We start from the raw sequence: 20,410 nt of genomic DNA, 5'->3' as shown, positions 1-20,410 counted from the left end.
TCCTCTCTGTAAAAAATCAATAAAATATATTAAAAAAAAAAAAAAAAAAACCCATTGTGGCCCTGGAGTCAAAAAGTTTGCCCACCCCTGTTCTAGACTCTGGAGTGTGGTGGTTTTCTAATGTCATGTCACATTTGAAATCACCAAGCTACCCTTTAAAAAATATAGAGCTCAGTTAAGTGCTTTTCTTTGTGTATTTAACAAACCATATTGAAGATATGAGGGCTCAAGTCTCAAGTTCTAACAGGAAGATATAACAATGAAATTTGAGGCTGGATAACAGGTACCATTCTCTCTATAGTTTATCAAATGTGCTTCTTAACCAGGGGTTGTATGTTGGCTATTTCTGTCAACTTGATTAGTCTGCCTATAAATTCTAAAGTAAATTTGCTTCCCCAGATAGGAAGGCCCATCTCTTCAGTTTTAACTCCTTCTGTCAATAGCCTTATCACATTAAAGAATAAATAAATAAAACTTATTTTCTGAAGAGATGCCAGCCCATACTAAAGACTTATTTTGCATGTTTAATGCACAGTAACAGCTCATTTTTAAAAAAATATATTTTATTGATTTTTTACAGAGAGGAAGGGAGAGGGATAGAGAGTTAGAAACATCGATGAGAGAGAAACATTGATCAGCTGCCTCCTGCACACTCCCTTCTGGGGATGTGCCCGCAACCAAGGTACATGCCCTTGACCGGAATCAAACCTGGGACCCTTGAGTCTGCAGGCTGACGCTCTATCCACTGAGCCAAACTGGCTAGGGCAACAGCTCATTTTTTACTAAAATGAAAAGCAAATGAGATTACCATTAGACCAGGTCTAGTATCTTCTTGATCTTTCCATGGAGAGAACCATATTTGAGCACTGATTTCTGCTTCTTCCATATCTGTTTAGTGCCTTCCATCAGCAAGTAGTATAGTACCTGGTACACTCAGGGGTTCACAAATGTAGGCTTTCTCTTATCCCTCACCCCTAATCATTCCCCACAGCACATATCAGCTTATCTATTTGTTTTTTATGACCTTTAGAGGTAAGTCTTTATATCACTCTCTAGTGGAAAAAGATATAGATAGAAGGATACACAGGAGGATTGGAAATACTGTAATAAGCTGGGCCCATACCTAATAAAAATAAAAATATGACATACATTTTCAAGGGGATGCTATTCACAGATCTTCCCAATTGACAGGTATGTAAACAAACATTTCCTTTCATTAGAATTTAAGTCAGTTTCTTCTAAAACATCTGTATTTTTAAATGCTTGAATCTTACAAGTGAATGCCAACATGAATTTTATTTTATGGTCAATTTCTGTTTCTTGTTAGTGTAGTTTTTAAAATATTTGTTAAAATTATTTTAAAATATAATAGCTCTAAACCAGTGGTTCTCAACCTTCTGGCCCTTTAAATACAGTTCCTCATGTTGTGACCCAACCATAAAATTATTTTCGTTGCTACTTCATAACTGTAATGTTGCTACTGTTATGAATCGTAATGTAAATATCTGATATGCAGGATGGTCTTAGGCTACCCCTGTGAAAGGGTCATTCGACCGCCAAAGGTGTCGCGACCCACAGTTTGAGAACCGCTGCTCTAAACATTGGTCATGTTTAAATCTATATGTTTCACTGCAAGCAATTAAAGATTACTTTGATTATTGGTTTTCATTCTAATAAAAAAAAAAGTCTCTCCACAGAATGGAGAATTAAAAATTTTTTAAAGTGTTTCATTGGTTTGTACACAGAGAAGATAAATATCTCTGGTGTATCCACAGGTACCACAAATAGTTAACTTCAAAATGTTCCTGAGGCAAATTGTTTCAGGTGTTATGGTTGCAGGATCTGATCTGTATTGATGTTTTTGTTGGTGTTAGGGAGGATGGTATGAAGAGGGTAAAGAAATTTGTCATGGTGGGTTCTGTTTCTAACTTTGGTAGACAATTTCAAAATGATGTCTCAAGCTCCCATCATTCACCCAACCTCAGTCCTGCATTGTCACTAGAGTGGTCCACTTAAAACTACTGTTTCTTTCTTCATACCAATTTTTTATTTTCCTCCCCAGACTTACAATCTTTATTAATATCCTAGTCTTCTGGTCATTTGGTGGAAAAACAGTTTGACTTTTTCTTATCCTCTAATCTCATGGGTCTTCTGAAAATTTAACAGAATTGGATACTTGGGTTTTCTTTTTCTTACCCCCAGATGCTTATAAAATAAAAATTGGGGAGTCGATGTTTAAAAATGTTATAAGCATCTTTGCTTAGTTTTCTGTTTGCACTAGGCTATAATTGCATGTCCTGGACAATGAGTTGGCAGTATGAATGATTGGATGCATTTTTTAAAATGGATTTTTACCTCCATATAGATCTGTAACCTCACTATAAATATTCTGATGAAGCCAAGTCCATAAGTGGATATTTGAAATCTTTTATAATCTTACCACAGTTTTTTTCACCCTGATTTCATCTCCATGCCCCCATTAGCTTTTAATGACTTTGCTCCCCTCCTGCTATCCAGATCCTTGAAAACCCTGATTTCATCTCTATCTTTACATCTTCCTAGAATTAGAAACTAATTCTTTGAATCCATTGTTGATTTTCTACTCTGCGCAGTTCATTTGGTATTACCTTGTGATTTTTTTGTAAGTTTGCTTTGAGTTAACATTTAACTCTTTCTTTCTTTCTATTCTTTCTTTCTTTCCTTTTTTTTTTTAAACAGAAGAAATTTGACATATTTTTCTCTAGTGCTGATTCAGGTTGAGAGTTGAAGATCATAAATTGTAATGTGAACAATTCTCATTTCAGCTCTTACGGTATACCCAAGCTAGACTATAAATTATAAATAGGCATGCCATTTATGTTTAGTTTAAAATTCAAGTATTCAATATAAAGTTGGTTACATTGAAGAATATTATAATACATTAGTAGTTTTAGAGTAAGACTCCCCAAGGAGAAGTTAAAATCCTAATTTTAGAACCATGTTGCTAAGATACAGAAATCAATTGAAGGTAACTCATACAGCCATTAAACACCATATTGTTAAAGAAAATTTAACAACAGGAAGATGTTTATAAACAATGTTTACTAAAAATGTAGAACTAAAAACTATGTATACAATATGATCATAATTATAAAGTAGGCATTAATCTGTCTATCTACCTACCTACCTACCTACCTACCTACTAGTATCTACCTATCTATCTAAATGGGGAAAAATCAGAAATAATTAAACCAAATGTTAGTAATCATATCTCAATATGGCTGAATTATTTCTATTTTTTCTTTTATAATATCAACGTACCATATGCTAGAGTAACAGTTTAGCATGGTGATATCCTTTGTTTCTAAGACATTTATTTAATATGTGGTTTTTTTCAAGAGTAACTTAGAGCACTCTCGATAGCACTTTTGACTCTCCAAAAGACATGTATATCTTTCATTTTAAAATCTTTCTGTGACCAATTTCAGAGTCTGTCTTTAAAATATAATTCTAAAGTGCTTTACCAGGAAATTACCAGTGTTTTCCCTCCCCTTCCCTATTCCCAACTCCCCATTTCGTCAAACTAATTAATATATTTAAACTGCTTAGGCTTTCCATCCTAATTTTAAGATTCCTGAGATAGAATCTGAACTGGAGGGGACCTTTTGATATCACCAAGTCCAAGGCTTTATCAATAGACTTGGGCTTGAAAATGAAGTCATCTCTAGAGAATACTGCAGTATGAAGTAACATTACATTTTTACACACTTCTTTATGTTGACACTTATTAATCTTCTTTGGTCCTTGTTCTTCCATCTAGAAATGGCAGCCCTTCTTATAGGAGAAGACTGCTGTCATATTCATCCATAATCTTTCTCCAGACTGAATGCCGTCAATGTGTTTTCCAGGGTTGTCATCCTGTTTGCTATTCTGGACAATTGCTCTTGAAGTGTTGTGTCCTATAGTCAACATGGTGCTACTGAAGTGCTGTAGAGCCAGACTATCACCTGTTCTTATTCAGAATCTTATCAGTGCAATGGAACTAGCCTTGATGATGATATTAGTAATATGATAAACCATTTATTGAACACTAATTACTATGTGCCAGGACACTGTGTTAAGTACTTGCCATATATAATCTCATTTAATCTTAAAAGTCTAGTTTATGTAGCTTCTAATTTTTATCCATATCAGAGATGAGAAACAAGTGAAGAGAGATTAAGTAATTCACCAATGGTCAGTGAGCTGATAAGTAGTGGAGCTAGGATTTGAACTCAGATCTCACTCTGGGTCCTGGTTGCACTTTTGTTAAAATTTGTTAGTAATTTTGGGAGGAGTTGGACTGTTGAACCCATAAAGCCACCACTTTACCCTCTATTTTCATGCCCTCCCCAAAGTTGTCCCAACTTAATCTCTATTCCCATGGTATATTTATTATGATTCATATCACATTGTATTAAAATTGTTTTTGGCTCCTATTCAAGCCCTTTGATTTTATATATTGCCTAATAATATTTATCAGGTATAAGGACCCCCATGCCTAATAGTTTGTCAATAAATAATTAGCAAATCCATTTTTATTTACTCCTAGCCAGTCCCTGACCACATGGATACATATTTTGCATAGCAAGGGTCAGTGCATATACTACTTTGCATTCCTGCTTCTTGTAACATCCATGGGCAGATTTTTGTGTAGGCATACATTTTTAACTCTTTTCTGTAAATACCAACAAGTGCAATTGATAGATTGAAAGATATGAGTATTCTTAATTTTGTAAGAAACTGCCAAACTGCCTTCTAGAGTACCTATGCTATTCTGTATTCTCATGAACAATGAATGAGAGTTCCTGTTGCCAGCATTTGATGATGTCAGTGTTTTTTGCTTTTGGCCATTCTAATAGGTATGCAGTGGCATCTCGTTTTCATTTGAAATTCCCTAATGCATATGATGTTCAATATCTTTTTATATGCTTACTTGCCACCTGTATGTCTTCTTTGGTGAGATGTCTGTTCACATCTTTTGCCTGATTTTTCATTAGGTTGTTTGTTTTCTCATTGTTGAGTGTTAAGAGTCCTTCATCTATTATGGATAACAGGCCTCTATCATATTGTCTCTGGCAAGCATTTTCTCCCAGTTAGTGGCTTATATTCTTACTAAAGGCCTGGTGCACAAAATTTGTGCACGGGTAGGGTCCCTAGGCTTGGCCAGCGATCAGGGCCGGTCGGGCCTTCCTTCCCTGGCTGCTGGCTCTTGGCTGGGACCTTCCTTCCCTTGTTCCGCACTGCCCCCTGATGGTCAGCACACATCATAGCAAGTGATCGAACTCCTGGTCTCCCAGTCCAACTCCCGAGGGGACACTTTGCTTATTAGCCTTTTATATATATAGATTCTCTTGACATTGTCTTTCATAGAGCAGACGTTTTTAATTTTAATGTCTAGATTATAAATTATTTCTTTCATAGATTGTACCTTTGGTGTTACATCTAAAAAGTCATAACCATACCCAAGGTATTCTGGGTTTTTTTCTATGTTACCTTATAGGAGTTGTATGGTTTTGTGTTTTATATTTAGATGTATGATCCATTTTGAGTTCATTTTTGAGTGTGTATATCCAGTTTTTCCAGCACCATTTATTGAATAGACAGTCTTTGCCCCATTGTATTGCCTTTGCTCTTTGTTCTTTTGTCAAAGATTATTTGACTATATTCTTGTAGGTTTATTTCTGGGCTCTTAATTTTGTTTCTTTTTTTCCCCCCTTTATATTCACAACATTTTCCCCCTGGGATGACCCATGGAAGTCATTGTGGAATAGCTTTTTTCGTATTGAATCATAACCCTGTGTTATAAGTTGGGCAGGTAATATTAGGTAGAATTGTGGTAGTTATAGTAAGCTTTCGTGTTTTGCCCCCTCCCCCCACTCTCCACCACATTTAGATTGTTGACAGACATGGTTTTCTAAGATTCTACTGTGTCTTCTAGGACCTTGTACTTTGCATACAGGAACTGCTTAAAATTAAATTGAACTTTCAGAAGACCAAGTCTTTAAGTCTTTTTATAAAAATGGTCCTGTTTAACCTGTTCTGCTTAGTGTGAATGTTTGCAGGTTTTTGAATCTAAGTATAAGACTTTGAATTTGCCCCTATTAGATTTTCTATCATTATTTGACAGGTTGCCTCCATCCTCATCCATTTTGGTTCCTGCCTTAGATAGGTCCTCCTCACTAAGATGAGTTTCTATCAAGATTCTGTCTTCCAGCATTTTCACTGTCCTTCCCAGTTTTGTAGTTCTTAATGCATATGTATCTACATCCAAATAATTAAATCAGTGATATCTTAACTGAGAAGATGAAAGCTAGGTTGAGATCTAAAGGATAAGGAAGATTCGACAGTGTTAGGAAGCTGTAAAGAAGTGAAAATAAAGAGTGGTAACTTTTTTGAATAATGGCAGATTTTTTTTTAAATAGTATAGAGCCTCCCTACGTATTTGAATATATTCCAAATATCTATATGTATTTATATTGGGCAAATTTATTTAAATTTTGTTTATATCCTATCTGTTTCTTAGTGGTTTGCTGATGGCTGATGGCTAAATGGGACTTTGGAGGGTTGTTTTCAGAGTTTCCACACCATAGACAACTTACCTTGACATCCAATGTCAATGATTAATCTTAAAGCCAAGTATAGGAATTTCACAAAATCTTCTTGTTATTTCTAAAGTTTTAACTTAGAAATATTATTAACTCCAGATTACAGAAAATGAATGATAGAACTGGGAGTGTAATTTAGATCTTGCTCATATACAACTCCCCCCATCATCTTCTACAACTCCAATATGTAAATAATAATTATATTTCACCAGCTTTAATTTAGATGGTAATATCATTTTTTGAACCCTTCACCAGTTATTATAACCTTAAGACTCTTCCTAGCAAGATTCTTTTCTGTTTGTGAGTATACTTTTTACTTGACTCTTTTCCTAGAGTCTCAATCACATCTTTGGCCTCTCTCCTTGGGGTCACAATTTTTATGTATTTTATTGCTTTGGTTGCTGTAGTGAATCTCTATTATCTGTAAATCATGATAAAGGGAAAAAACCAGTTGGATGAATTACAGAAGTAGGACACAGAGAAAAGAAAATATGCTTAGAGAATTTAGGTGTGCTTTAAATATCTAATTTGTAGTCATGACACTGTTATTTTTGTTTCTTCTTGGAAAATTTCCTTAAATTCAATATTGTTTAGTCTTGAGAACTGCCATTTCTTTTCCATTTAGTATAGGGATTGAATTTTTTAAAATTTAATTTATCAGGGTGGCATTGGTTAATAAAATTATATAGGTTTCAGGTATACAATTCTACAAAACATAATCTGTATATTGAATTGTGTGTTTACCACCCCAAGTCAAGTCTCCTTCCATCACCATTTAGCCCCCCTATACCTTCTTCTATGTCCCCACAACTTTCCTTTCCTCTGGCAATCACCATACTGCTGTCTGTGTCCATGAGTCTTTCTTTTTTTCTTTGCTTAATCCCTTTACCTTTCTCACCCAGCCACTTTTTTAATGGGAAAACTTTAAAAACATTTTAGAGTTCTCTCAGTGGATACTCTAAATATGGATAATAGTTCAAAAGAAGGCACAGAGAAATAAAGTCACAGAAGATACAACATATTTAGGTTTGTAGAAGTCATACATGAGCTTGTTTAGCATATACAATAAATCAGGAAGTATTTTTTACTATGAAATATCATATATACTAGTAAGAATCACTTAAGAATTAATCTATTTCTTCATTGAACACTAGAGGGCCATATAGTACTTTATTGCTGATGATAGGAGCTGCTTTTAATGTATTTAAATATATTTAGTAGGTGCTTGTCTCTCTTCTGCTTTGTGTTCTAGTACACTATTTTTTTCTCAGAATTTGAAATTAATATTGGGAGTAGTTATGTGCATTGTCATGTAATATGTGAGATACCTAGGGATTTTTAAAAACTAACAATTAGCATATCTTCATTTTGCTGTTTTAAAGAAACAATGTGAAAAAAGTGAGCTTTAGAATAAATGTACACATGCGCACAAACTTACTGTGCTTTGGGAATATAAGTATGCTTTTTGAAACTTTCTCAAGTATCTGCACATAAACACATTAAAAACAAAAGTCTTTTCATTGTTAGTTGCTCTGGGCTTCCTCAGCTTACATGTGAGAAAAGAATGATCCCTTTAAATTCTTGTCTAAATTTTCTCTTGTTTTAATTAGATAGAAGGCAATATTGCAGGGTGTGACCACCTGGTCATCCTTAACTAAAGAATATTTGAACAGATGATTCTTCATCCTTAATTTCTTTTGGTTGCTTGGGGTGAAGAAATGAGAAACATAACTGACATCGTGAAGAAAGTCATGGTCACCCAGTAGTAAGATGGCTCAGGCTCTTACAAACTATAGGGTAATAGGCCTTTCCTAAAAGGTGTTAGTGTTCAGTTAGAAAAAGGAAAATATTGTGCAAGCTTAAAAAAAACTTGTTTTTGAGCTACATTTGACCTATGGATTACTATTGATTTTGATAGCTTCTAAAGATGAAGTTTAACATCTTAAGTAGCATCTTAGTTAAATTTTTATTCTCCCTTAGATATACTTCAGAGAGCACTTTGCATTATTAATTTCTATATTATGTTTCAGGGGGGAAAATAAGGACATTTCTCTTCAGCTAGTGTTTACACTTCCCTTTCTGTGAAGGAATATTAGGATGAATTCAGGGGAAACATTATTTACACCTGGAGGAGAGCAGAAAGGATCTTGTAACAGAGAAAAAGCAATAATACATCTGAAGACTTAAGAGAACCTTATTTTTTTCTTCCTTAAATTTGTTAATTTTAATATCTTATTTCTTATTACTAATCACTCTATTAACTAGTATAGAAAAGAAGAGTAAAACTAAGATAGAATCTTTATTCTATATCATTTAGATGTCAGTAATCTTATATTTTATTTGTACTGTATTTTTATGCTTCTTTACTCCAGAAAGAAATAGAGCAGAGATTACTAATTGGTGTCTTATATGGTATTTTTTAAAAACACATTTGAATTTGTTGCCAACATTTAAAAATTTGGCCCCAGCCAGTGTATCTCACTGGTTAGATCATCAGACTTCGAACCAAAGGGTCTCTGGTTCAATTCCTTGTCAAGGGCATGTACCTAGGTTATGAGTTTGCTCTCCACCCCCAGTCGGGGCATATGCAGAAGGCAACCAATAGGTGTGTCTATCTCATCTCTCTCTCAACCATGTTTCTCTCTCTCTCTGCCTCTTCCTCCTACTCTTTCTAGAAATCAATGGGGGGGGGAATCCTCAGGTGAGGATTAACAAAAAATAAAATAAAAATTTGGAAGTTCACATAAAAATGTTGATTTTTCACTTTCTTTTGAAAATGTGGAATATCTGGGCTTACTGTGCTCATGTGCTTCCATGACAACAATCAATTGCATCTTTTAAATGGACTTTCCAGGTATTAAACTTTACTTGTCATTTCTCTTTCATTTTACTTACCTGCTCCTCTAGTTATTTGAATTAGCTTGGAAAAAAGACAAAAGCATGATTGTAGGAAATCCAAAAGTTGATTTTTCTTTTATTTATCACATACCAAACTAGTTTGGATATAAATCCAAGTCAATGTAATATGTAACTGTTTGTCAGGTTATTATTAAAATAGCCAGAGAGTTGCTGAACACCTCATTTCCAATGGGTATTATTAAAGTGAGAATTTGTCAGCAAGACTTTTGCCATGCTCCAAATGCCCACTAACTTCAATTTTCATTTTGAATCATCCTTTTCCTTCTTGTTAAAAGTTAAAATTAACACTAGTAGGATGACGATTTAACATATTATAGCAGTAAACCAGTGTTCTTGGAGCTCCTTATTTTGTAAGATATTTCAGTTATCTATAGCTACCTAATCAGTCACTCCAAAGCTTTATAGATTATAACAAACAATTACTTTATTATTTCTCATTGTTCATGTGGGTTATGAATTCGGAAGGGATCACTTAGACATTGCTGATTCAGGGATGCAGTCAGCTGGGGGCTGCCCAGGAACCTTTATTTCTTCACATAGTCCAAGGACTTCTTTACATCTGGTCTTTTTACTGAGGCTAATTTGGGCTTCTTCATAGCATGGGGACCTTAGGGCAATCATTACTTGAAAAAGGGCTACCATGTGACGGTTACCGTCAAGCAAGGTGGAAGCAGTCTCCTTATCATTATTTAGCTTAGGAAATCACATAATGGACTTTTACATTCTCTCTTGGTTGAAACAGACTCCACCTCCCAATGGGAGGAGTGTGAGAGAATATTGTAAGAGCATGTGAGATAGGGGATATTGCAGTGCAATCTTTGAGAAACAATTTGCTGTAGGAGGTAATAATTTTGCTCTTATACTTGGTAATTGTGTTTTTTTAAAAATCCTTACCTGAAGATATATTTTTATTGATTTGAGAGAGAGAGGAAGGTGGGGAAGAAACATCAATGTGGAAGAGAAACATCAATCGGCTGCCTCCCATGTGCACCCTCACCGGGGATCAAACCCACAACCTGGGTATATTTCCTGACTGGGAATCGAATCTACAACCTTTTGGTGTACCGGATGATGCCCCAACCAACTGAGCCACCTGGCCAGGGCTGCTGTTATAATTGTTTTTTATTTTTCATTTAGACTTTACAAAAATCAGTCTTGTTAAATCAAATTGCATATATAATATGTCTTATGTAATATTTTATTTCAGTTATCTAGAACTCTGTTATCTGACAAACTTACATATCTGAAATATATAATAACAAATCTCCAACTGGATTAGAAAGTAACACAAATAGGCTAGGCTTAACATCCTATAGAATAAAATACATGTTCTATTACAAAAGCATGAATTTAGGAATCAGACATGCTAGGGTAGAAATCTCAACTCCACTGCTTGCAGCTGTATTACCTTACGCAGTTTTAAACCTTTCTGAGCCTCAGTTTCCTTGTCTGTAAAATGTAGGATAATAATACCTCACAGTCTTGTCTTGCTTGATATTTTAAGTGAAATAAAGCATGATCTACTAGGAACTCTGTCAGTGTTTAATCCTTTCCCCACATCATTGTACCAGTCTGAAATAATACATTTGTATTTTCTTAGTCCTGTAGCTGCAAACTTCCTTTGTATCAACTACTGATCTCTGTTTCAGGCATACTCAAGAATTGTAGGGATTTTTCTTTGTTTTCAAACTTTCTTGATATCAGTTAGTGTTTTATTGGAAAGGACAAAAACTTAGGCTGTCAGTTTAATTTAAACGTACCTATAAAATTAATGTTGATGTTTATCAGACAGTGCATTTCATTGAATATATAATTTTGACAATATAGAAGTCCAGTTATATTAACTGTCAGCTCATCCAAGAATGAGGCCCTACATATACATGTATTTTCTATAGCTTGGTTCTACACTGAAAGTATTTTCTACTATAAAAGTAATTCATACTTAAATTTGATGTTGAAGTGAACATTTTTCAGTGAAACATTTATTAATATTTAGTGAATATTGATAAATCTCACATGCTTCCACAGCATATTACTGGAAATTATATAAATGAAGTTGTGGAACTAAGTTTATTGTACTCAAAATAACTTATTTTTATTTGTAATTGCATAAAAAATGGATCAGTGTAGGAAACAATGAACTCCTTTCTTCTTACTATTTTACTTTTTAAAATTGTCAACACTTAACTATCTTATATTTTCATAGGTTCAGCTTTGTATTTTTCCTAGAATAAATTCATATAAAGTGTTAAAATACCACTTTGGTGAACTTCCTGCATTATAAATTAGTTTTTAAAGCTACATAGGAAAACCACATGTTGTATTTTTTGTGTTTAAAAGAAATATTGGTATTATACCCTTATTTATGATTCTCTGGCCTACAGGAAAAATAAATAATTGATAAGTAACATTTAGTTTAACTGAAGTTAATGACTCTTTTATGCTTAAATGTGTGCATAAAAGTAACTTAGATGAGGGACCTTAAAAACCTGATATTAAAACAGTTTTTGTGACCTTACACTTAAGTTATATTTTGAGAATTGTATAAATTAAGTTGCTTTAAATCACTGATTCTGTCATCACATGAGGCTTTTGTCATCACATGACTGAAATACCTATAATTACTGTGTCATTTTTGTCATAGTTGACTTAAAGGTATAACTATAAAAACCATCAACTAAATTCTTGGTGAGCAGCTGTGTAAGACCAATTAACAGCTGGGGTAACCCAGCACAGACTGTAAGAATTAAACTTAAATTATGTTATAGTCATTGAGACTTTATACTGGGCATTTCTGAAATACTTAATAAATTCAACCCAATAGTTGGACTTTCGTTTTCTCTCAAATATTTCTTTAAATGCTTAATGAAAGAATGAGGAAAAATGTCATTTTAATGTTAACAACTGAAGTTCTTAAGAAACAAATATGGAATAAAATCCAAGGTTTACTAAAAAAAACTAACAAAGATACTCTTATGTCACTGTTTAGGCAACTGTGGTAGATAGCAAAGGAAATACATACAATGGTATCGTATGGAATAAAAAATTCTTCAATTTTTTTAAAATTTCATCTTTTAAAATAATTTTTATTATTTATGCCTATAACTTTTTTCCAAATAAACTGTTTTCTAATTAAACAACACTAATTTCCAAATAAACTGTTTTCTAATATTCACAACACAGGGATAGAGGTCTATTTTTAGAAGTTATACACAAATGAATTGAAGCAGTGAATTTTCTTTATAGTTTGTAAAACTGTACTATTAACTAAACTGTAATAAAGGAAGACTCACCAAATTGACAATCTAACACATTACAATAAGACTCCATACTTGGTACTGCTAGCTCTGTAATATATTCTTAAAGCTGCAAGGGACTTCATTCACAATCATCTCCTTATTCTAGAAGTCTGAAACCTGAGACAAGTTAAGAGACTTATCGAAGGTTACTGGTTAGTGGAGGAGCTGAAACTTAAAATTCACCCAGTGGGGGTAGTGGGGTGGATGGGGAGTGATTAACCATGGGCACAGACAGTAGTGTGGTGAAGGCCTGGGAGGGGTGTGTATGGGGTAGGAAGAGGTCAATGGGGGAAAAAAAGGGAACATCTGTAATACTTTCAACAATAAAGATACATTTTAAAAAATTCACCCAGTATTTTTTGGAAATTACCAGGAGAGTTCAGAAACAATCTAAATGTCCAACAATAATCAGACCTTGATTATATATCACAGCAATTACAATACTTTATCAACCTGGTATTGTAGCAATTTTATTTTTATATATATGCAATACTTTTATTTTGCAACTGTCTAATTACCAGGTCACATTTTTATAGCACTTATATAAACTGTATGTACTGCTTCATTACCCAAGCTAATTTCTTTTAAGTAGTTAGGAGTGGCCTTTTTGCCTGGACAAAGACAGTTATCAGGGAAATACAGTAATATGTTTTGATCCATTAAATGCTTACATGAATATAATATCTTAAATACATTATAGTTGAAAGTTGTAATCCTTCTTCGTGAACACTTTAAGCATTTAAATGTTTTTTTAGAAGTTTTTAAGGACTTGTTTTGAATGTGACTAATTTTTATAAAAGATTTCTATTTATTTGACATGCCTTTTATGAATAATAAAAATTTAATCAGAATGTCATATATTTACATTTTTCTTTCTTTTTTTCTTTCTTTTTTTTTTTTAAATATATTTTATTGATTTTTTACAGAGAGGAAAGGAGAGAGATAGAGAGTTAGAAACATCGATGAGAGAGAAACATCAATCAGCTGCCTCCTGCACATCTCCTACTGGGGATGTGCCCGCAACCCAGGTACATGCCCTTGACCGGAATCGAACCTGGGACCTTTCAGTCCGCAGGCTGACGCTCTATCCACTGAGCCAAACCGGTTTCGGCTACATTTTTCTTCATACTGAATCTAATTGTACTTTTGTTTCTACAATTGAAGTAATGATATAGTGTTTGCAACTTGTTCCTAATGCAAGCTTGACAGTTTATCATTAAACAAAGAACTTAATTTCTTGATTGATATTGTTTTCCACTGTGCTTAGATTACTCTCTGTCTTTGTACATGAATTGCTTAGACTTAGGAAGATACTTTAACACTGTGATATCTAAGGTGTTAGCAAGGACTGAAAAAATGACTTAGAATTAGAGATATAGAGAATAGTCTGTTTCACTCTATATCTCTGAATAAAAGATTCTATATCTCTTCGTAATAACATATTGTCTCAAAAAGATATTGATTCTAGTTTATTTCATTTTAGTAGTGGTACAATTTTAGCATCTGGAATTTTTCCTTTTTCTATAAAAGTGTAAATCTTGTGTTGCTTAAATTCACAGACATAATATTGAGTGTAAATAGCATGTGCCATTCTCCCTTTCAAAAGTTTTTGATGTGAGCCTTTGAAAACTCTTGATTTAAAATCACCCATACTTGTTGGTAAACTTGTATCTTCCAAGTGATTTGTTTTAGCTCATCAAAAATAGTTTTTGAAAAATGGAAAATATTTATACCACTCATAGGCCGTGGCCTTTGGTCAAGAGCAGTTGAATCCTAGCATCTGTATCATAATGAATAAAAGGAAAGGTCAAAACCCAGAATAAACTGCTGTAATCTTGTTGTTGTAAGAGAATTGGAGTGTATGGGACTGTAATACATTTTAGAAATACCATTTTGGTGATATTTTGTTGCATATAGCATTTATATATAACTAGAGGCCTGTTGCACAAAGAGATTAGTGCAATGGGTCTTCCCTTCCCCTGGCTGCCAGAACCGGTTTTCCTCCAGCACCCAGGACCCAGGCCTTCGCTCCGGCTGGAGCCTTCAGTCTTCGCTGCTCCAGCCGGAGCTGCCTTCAGTCTTCGCTCCGCTGCTTCGAGCCTATGTATGCAAATTAACCACCATCTTTGTTGGGTTAATTAGCATACTCCGGATTGGCTGGTGAGTGTGCGGAGGGATGGTTAATTTACATGTTTGTCTATTATTACGTAAGATCATCTGACCAAGGCAAATTCTTAGAAGAAGGAAAACCAGGAAGCAATACGTGGGCAAAATACCTCTTTACCATATTTTCCCCAATGTTGAGTTCTTAGATGGATAGTTGGTGTCTAGAATCTTAAAATGCTACGATACTACAGCTTCTTTTTTAGATAAAAATTGTGACAGAATTGTGGGAGTCTTTCTAAAAGTTGCAGATGATATGTTAAAATATTCTACTGTAAAGTTATTACAGATAGATTTTAGAATCTCTGCCTGCCTTCCTAATGACTTTTAAAATGAAATCTATATATATAAAAGCCTAATATGCAAAGTGTCCCCTCAGGAGTTCAACTGGGAGACCAGGAGTTTGATTGCTTGCTATGATGTGTGCTGACCACCAGGAGGCGGCGCAGAATAAAGGAAGGCTTTGGCTGGCAGCAGGAAGGCCCTGATCGGCCCTGATCACTGCCCAGGCCTAGGGACCCTACCCGTGCATGAATTTCATGCACTGGGCCTCTAATACAGTGGTTCTCAACCTTCCTAATGCCGCGACCCTTTAATACAGTTCCTCATGTTGTGGTGACCCCCAACCATAAAATTATTTTTGTTGCTACTTCATAACCGTAATTTTGCTACTGTAATGAATCGTAATGTAAATATCTGATATGCAGGATGTATTTTCATTGTTACAAATTGAACATAATTAAAGCATAGTGATTAATCACAAAAACAATATGTAATTATATATGTGTTTTCTGATGGTCTTAGGCAACCCCTGTGAAAGGGTCATTTGACCCCCAAAGGGGTCGTGACCCACAGGTTGAGAACCGCTGCTCTAATATAATCTATAAAACACTTACTAGATGTGAAGCATTATTCTAGGTGCCTCACTTACATTAACTGATTTAATCCTCATAACAATCCTGTGAGGTAGATTCTATGTACATGAAATTGAGGGACAGAGGCATCAATTTAAGGTCATAGCATCAATAAGTAGAACCAGACTTCGGACTAAGGCAATTTGGTCCCGCTGTCCATGTTCCTACCTACTTTGTTATACTTCCTCAATATTTGTTGGTATCTCAAAAAGAGCTTGTCTGTTTTGAAAAATCTTAGTTTGGGAGGAGGGAGTTAATAATTAAGAGTTTCTTAAATGTTTTAAAAAGTGTAATTGGAACTATGACTTATTTTTTTCTTGAACACATGGAACTAGCTGCATTTTAAAGTATTAGCAATTGGGGTTCTCCTGTGTATTCTCTATGATTTCCCTCATCGACTAGGGTTTTCTTCTGTATTTGAAGATTTGGTATTTCGAATGTTTCTATGCTAATTGAGAACATTGTTTTAGAAGTACCGAATGAATGTTCCACAAAAGATGAAATGTGGTAGTATAGACATTTGGAAATTAGCACTCATTTTATGCAATCACTCATAATGTCTCTTTTTTAAAAAATATGTTGTTGTAGACATAATTTGATCTAGTGTTTGGTTTACTAGAGTTGCAATGCTCTATACTGTCCAGTTGAGGGCAGCTATTTACTGATTTTTTAAAATGAGGTTGAATTAGAATGTCACTGCTTTGTGTTTACCAGAACTTCGCATCCAGTGTAAAGGACAACATTTGACATAGAAATAAGCCTTAGTTTTCACTCCTATTATCATCGTAAACAATTTCTTGAAAATGAATTCTTACCTTGTAAGAATTTATGCTCTCTTACAAGCAGGAAAATGAATACTTGATTTTAGTTTTAATTTTCCCAATCCAAATTCTTCCAATTCTGGGTTTTTCTCTCTCCTTAGAATCAGACTCCAGAGAGATTAGAGAGCTTCATGATCTTTATTTTCTTTATTTTTTTAAAATATATTTTTATTGATTTTAGAGAGGAAGGGAGAGGGAGAGAGAGATAGAAACATCAATGATGAGAGAGAATCATTGATCGGCTGCCTCCTGCACACTCCCAACTGGAGATTGAGCCCAAAACCCCAGCATGTGCCCTGACTGGGAATCGAATTGTAAACTCCTGGTTCATAGGTTGATGTTCAATCACTGAACCACACTAGCCGAGCTGATCTTCCTTATCTTTAAATTATCTACATGTTACGATAAAGTTCTTTGAGGGCTTTTAAATATAAAAGTAAAAAATTTAACATTTTTAGTATGTTATTATTAACCAGTGGATTACGTGAAACTAAATTTGGAGTTGATAAGTTTGATTCATTTTTCTGTGCAGAATGCATGTGTTAAACTGGAGGAATATAGTACTTTCTTCTAATTTTTCTGCTTTTAAATAAGTTTAAATTATACCTTCTATGTGGTTCATAGAAAGGAATTTTGAGGGGTTAACTAATTTCAAAGATATCACTGAGAGAATTTTTTAAAAATAAGGAATGTCAGTCTGCATAAAAATATGTGTAATATTAACGAAGTAGATAGTAACTTGGAGAGGCGGCATTCTGTGGTAGCTACTTCAAAAAAATTTTTCTAGTAAGGAGAATAAGAATATATTTGAAGGTTTTGTTACACACAAAAAAGATTATTGTTGTGCTAAAAAATACAGTGAGTATCAGTGGAGATGCTGAGACTAGAATGAGGCAAAGTAGTAGTCTAGTGGGGCTGTAGACATGACTGGCTCAGATATCTGGGTCACCTTTTCCTACCATCCCATCCTGCAGATTTCCAGTATCCTGTTTTCAATCCTTAGATCTCTTCTGGGGTTTTTGTTTTGGGTGATTATGGTTATATCCTTAGTCATTTCCTTTTTTATTAAAACAAATTTTTTATTGCGGTTAAATATACATGACATAAAATTTACCATTTTAACCAAGTTTAAGTATACAATTTAGTGGCATGAAGTACATTCACAATGTTGTGCAGCCATCACCACTATCTTCAGAACTTTTTCATCTTCTTCAACTGAACCTCTGTACCCATTAAATAATAACTCCCCATTCCCACCTTTCCCTAGCCCCTGGCAACCAACCAGCTATCTTACTTTCTGTCTCTATGGATTTAACTGCTCTAGGTACCTCATATAAGTGGAATCATGCAATATTTGTCCTTTTTTTTCACTGACTTTCTTCACTTACTATTATGTCCTCAAGATTCATTCATGTGGTAGCATGTGTCAGAAGGCTGAATAATACCCCATTGTATGTATATACCACATTTTGCTAACCCATTCATCCATCATTGGTTACCTGGGTTGCTCCCACTGCTTCGCTATTGCGAATAATGCTGCTATGAACATGGGTGTACAGCTATCTGAGCCTCTTCTTTCAATTCTCTTGGGTATATATCCAAAAGCGGGATTGCTGGGTAATGTGGTAATTTTTGAGGAACCACTGTACCATTTTCCACAGTGGCTACATTCCCACCAGTGATGCACAAGGGTTCTAATTTCTCTATTTCAGCGGTTCTCAACCTGTGGGTCGCGACCCTTCCTTTCACAGGGGTCACCTAAGACCATCGGAAAACACATATATAATTACATGTTGTTTTTGTGATTAATCACTATGCTTTAATTATGTTCAATTTGTAACAATGAAATTGGGGGTCACCACAACATGAGGAACTGTATTAAAGGGTCGCGGCATGAAGGTTGAGAACCACTGCTCTATATCCTTGCCAGCATTTTTTATTTTCTCTCCTTCTCTCCCTCCCCGTTTATTTTTTAATAATAGCCATGCTAATGGGTATTCATCAGTGGTGTTTTAGTGTTCATTAATGAGTGGACATTGGTGGTTTATTCTGGTTTTGTTTTAAAATTTCCCTAATGATTAATGACATTGAGAATCTTTACATGTGCTTATGGGTCATTTGTATATCTTCTTTGGAGAAATTCAGTTGTTTACTTTTGTGTAGTTAAATATGTCACCTCAGCTAATGGTTTTGCATTTTTAACTACATTTTAAATTGTGGTATAAGAGAAAGGTATACTTTAAGAAAGTAGTATCATGGTAGGATTGGGAGTCTTTCTTGTGTATGTATTGGCTTTCCAGCAGCTCACTTTATATTTAGTAAGACAGATCTCTCCCAAAGTTAGAAAGGAAATCACCCACTCTGGCATTCTTCTTTTTAATTCTCTCCATTTCACATCCTAGTAAATGCATGCTATAAAGATCCATAAAAGCTCTTGGGAGGAGAGATAAAGAGATGAGTGAATATTGAAAGAATAACGTAGAATAGAAAGAGAAAACAAACCAGTTAACAGCATTGTGAACAGATAGTTTACATCTGTATCTGCTGTCTATTAAAACTACTGCCCTAGCCAGTTTGGCTCAATGGTTGGCCTGAAGGGTCATGGGTTCAATTCCAATCAAGGGCACATATCTTGGTTGCAGGCTCAGGCCAAATTGGGAGGCAACCAATTGATGTGTCTCTCTCCCTCCCTTCTACTCTCTCTAAGTCTAAGAAATCAATGGGAAAAATACCCTCAAGTGAGGATTACAAAACAGCAACAAAACACTGCTACCTATTAATTTTCACACTGACCTTTTTTTCTTATCATCTTTGTAACTGTTTAGTTCAAGAGTTTGCATATGAAATGTAGTGTAAAGTTTAGCACTGATATAAGTGGTTAATTTAGGGAAATATTTTAGATAATGATGGAAAGATTAGTTTGGGGCCACGTAGAGAGGAGGTTTTATCTTAGGCATTGGGAGCCATTGAAGGTTCTTGAGGAATCGATTATGTACCACATCCCTCTCTATGTTTTAAAAAGGGTTTATATGACCGAAGTATGCTGGAGAAACTAGGCACTAAGAATTGGCAATGAACTGGTTAGTTAGTATTCATTTTACTAGGATTACTTCTCATCACAGGTTACATCTATAAATACTTGTTTTTTAAATATCCCTAATAAGTCACAACACATGCCTCTTGTACTTTCACGTGGAATCACTGAGTTTTTCAGAATTATAGCGATTGAAATTTTCAAACAACTAAAACATCTACTGTAAAGATTAACCTGAAATGCATATTAATAGCTATAGAGATCTCGAGTCAATTCAATGTCTTACCGAGTAGTAGACAGAGAATGGTATGTATGGAAAAAGAAAAAGCATGCTTAAGACGAACACTTGAAAATACAGTGCTCATACTGAATATATGTAAGATAGAACAAATGTGTTTATCTGTTTTTTGAGCATGCATAAGCACTGTCCTTGAATTTGAAGCATAATCCAAAACATTTCTAAAATATTAATGCTGATATTTGGGTAAGATAGGCTTAGATAGATATTCATGAGAAAATACAATGTTTATTTCTTTTATTTTTGTAAAGAAACTTTACTTTCACTTTCTAGGGAATGAATACCTACATTAGTAGTTGGAGAAGTTTTAAAAGGGCCTTTACACACAGCCCTGCT

General features: G+C 34.5%; 1 protein-coding gene across 8 annotated transcripts in view; it reads left to right on the top strand.

Moving 5' to 3' along the window:
• Positions 1–20,410, top strand: part of FBXW7 (F-box and WD repeat domain containing 7, E3 ubiquitin protein ligase) — a 107,556-nt gene that overhangs the window by 26,665 nt on the left and 60,481 nt on the right. The window contains exon 5 of one of the 8 annotated variants that reach the window (XM_014543886.1): positions 12,891–12,965. The exons of 6 other annotated variants lie outside the window; for them this stretch is intronic. In XM_014543886.1, the coding sequence (XP_014399372.1) occupies positions 12,891–12,950 (60 nt within the window). In that variant the 3' untranslated portion in view covers positions 12,951–12,965. Of the gene's footprint in view, positions 1–3,887; positions 3,960–12,890; positions 12,966–20,410 lie in introns of those variants that run through there. One more of the 8 variants, XM_014543887.1, reaches the window with a different exon arrangement.

This window comes from Myotis brandtii, unplaced genomic scaffold (assembly GCF_000412655.1).
Source record: "Myotis brandtii unplaced genomic scaffold, ASM41265v1 scaffold34, whole genome shotgun sequence".
NCBI lineage: Eukaryota > Metazoa > Chordata > Mammalia > Chiroptera > Vespertilionidae > Myotis > Myotis brandtii.
This window is presented reverse-complemented; position numbering and strand designations above follow the sequence as displayed.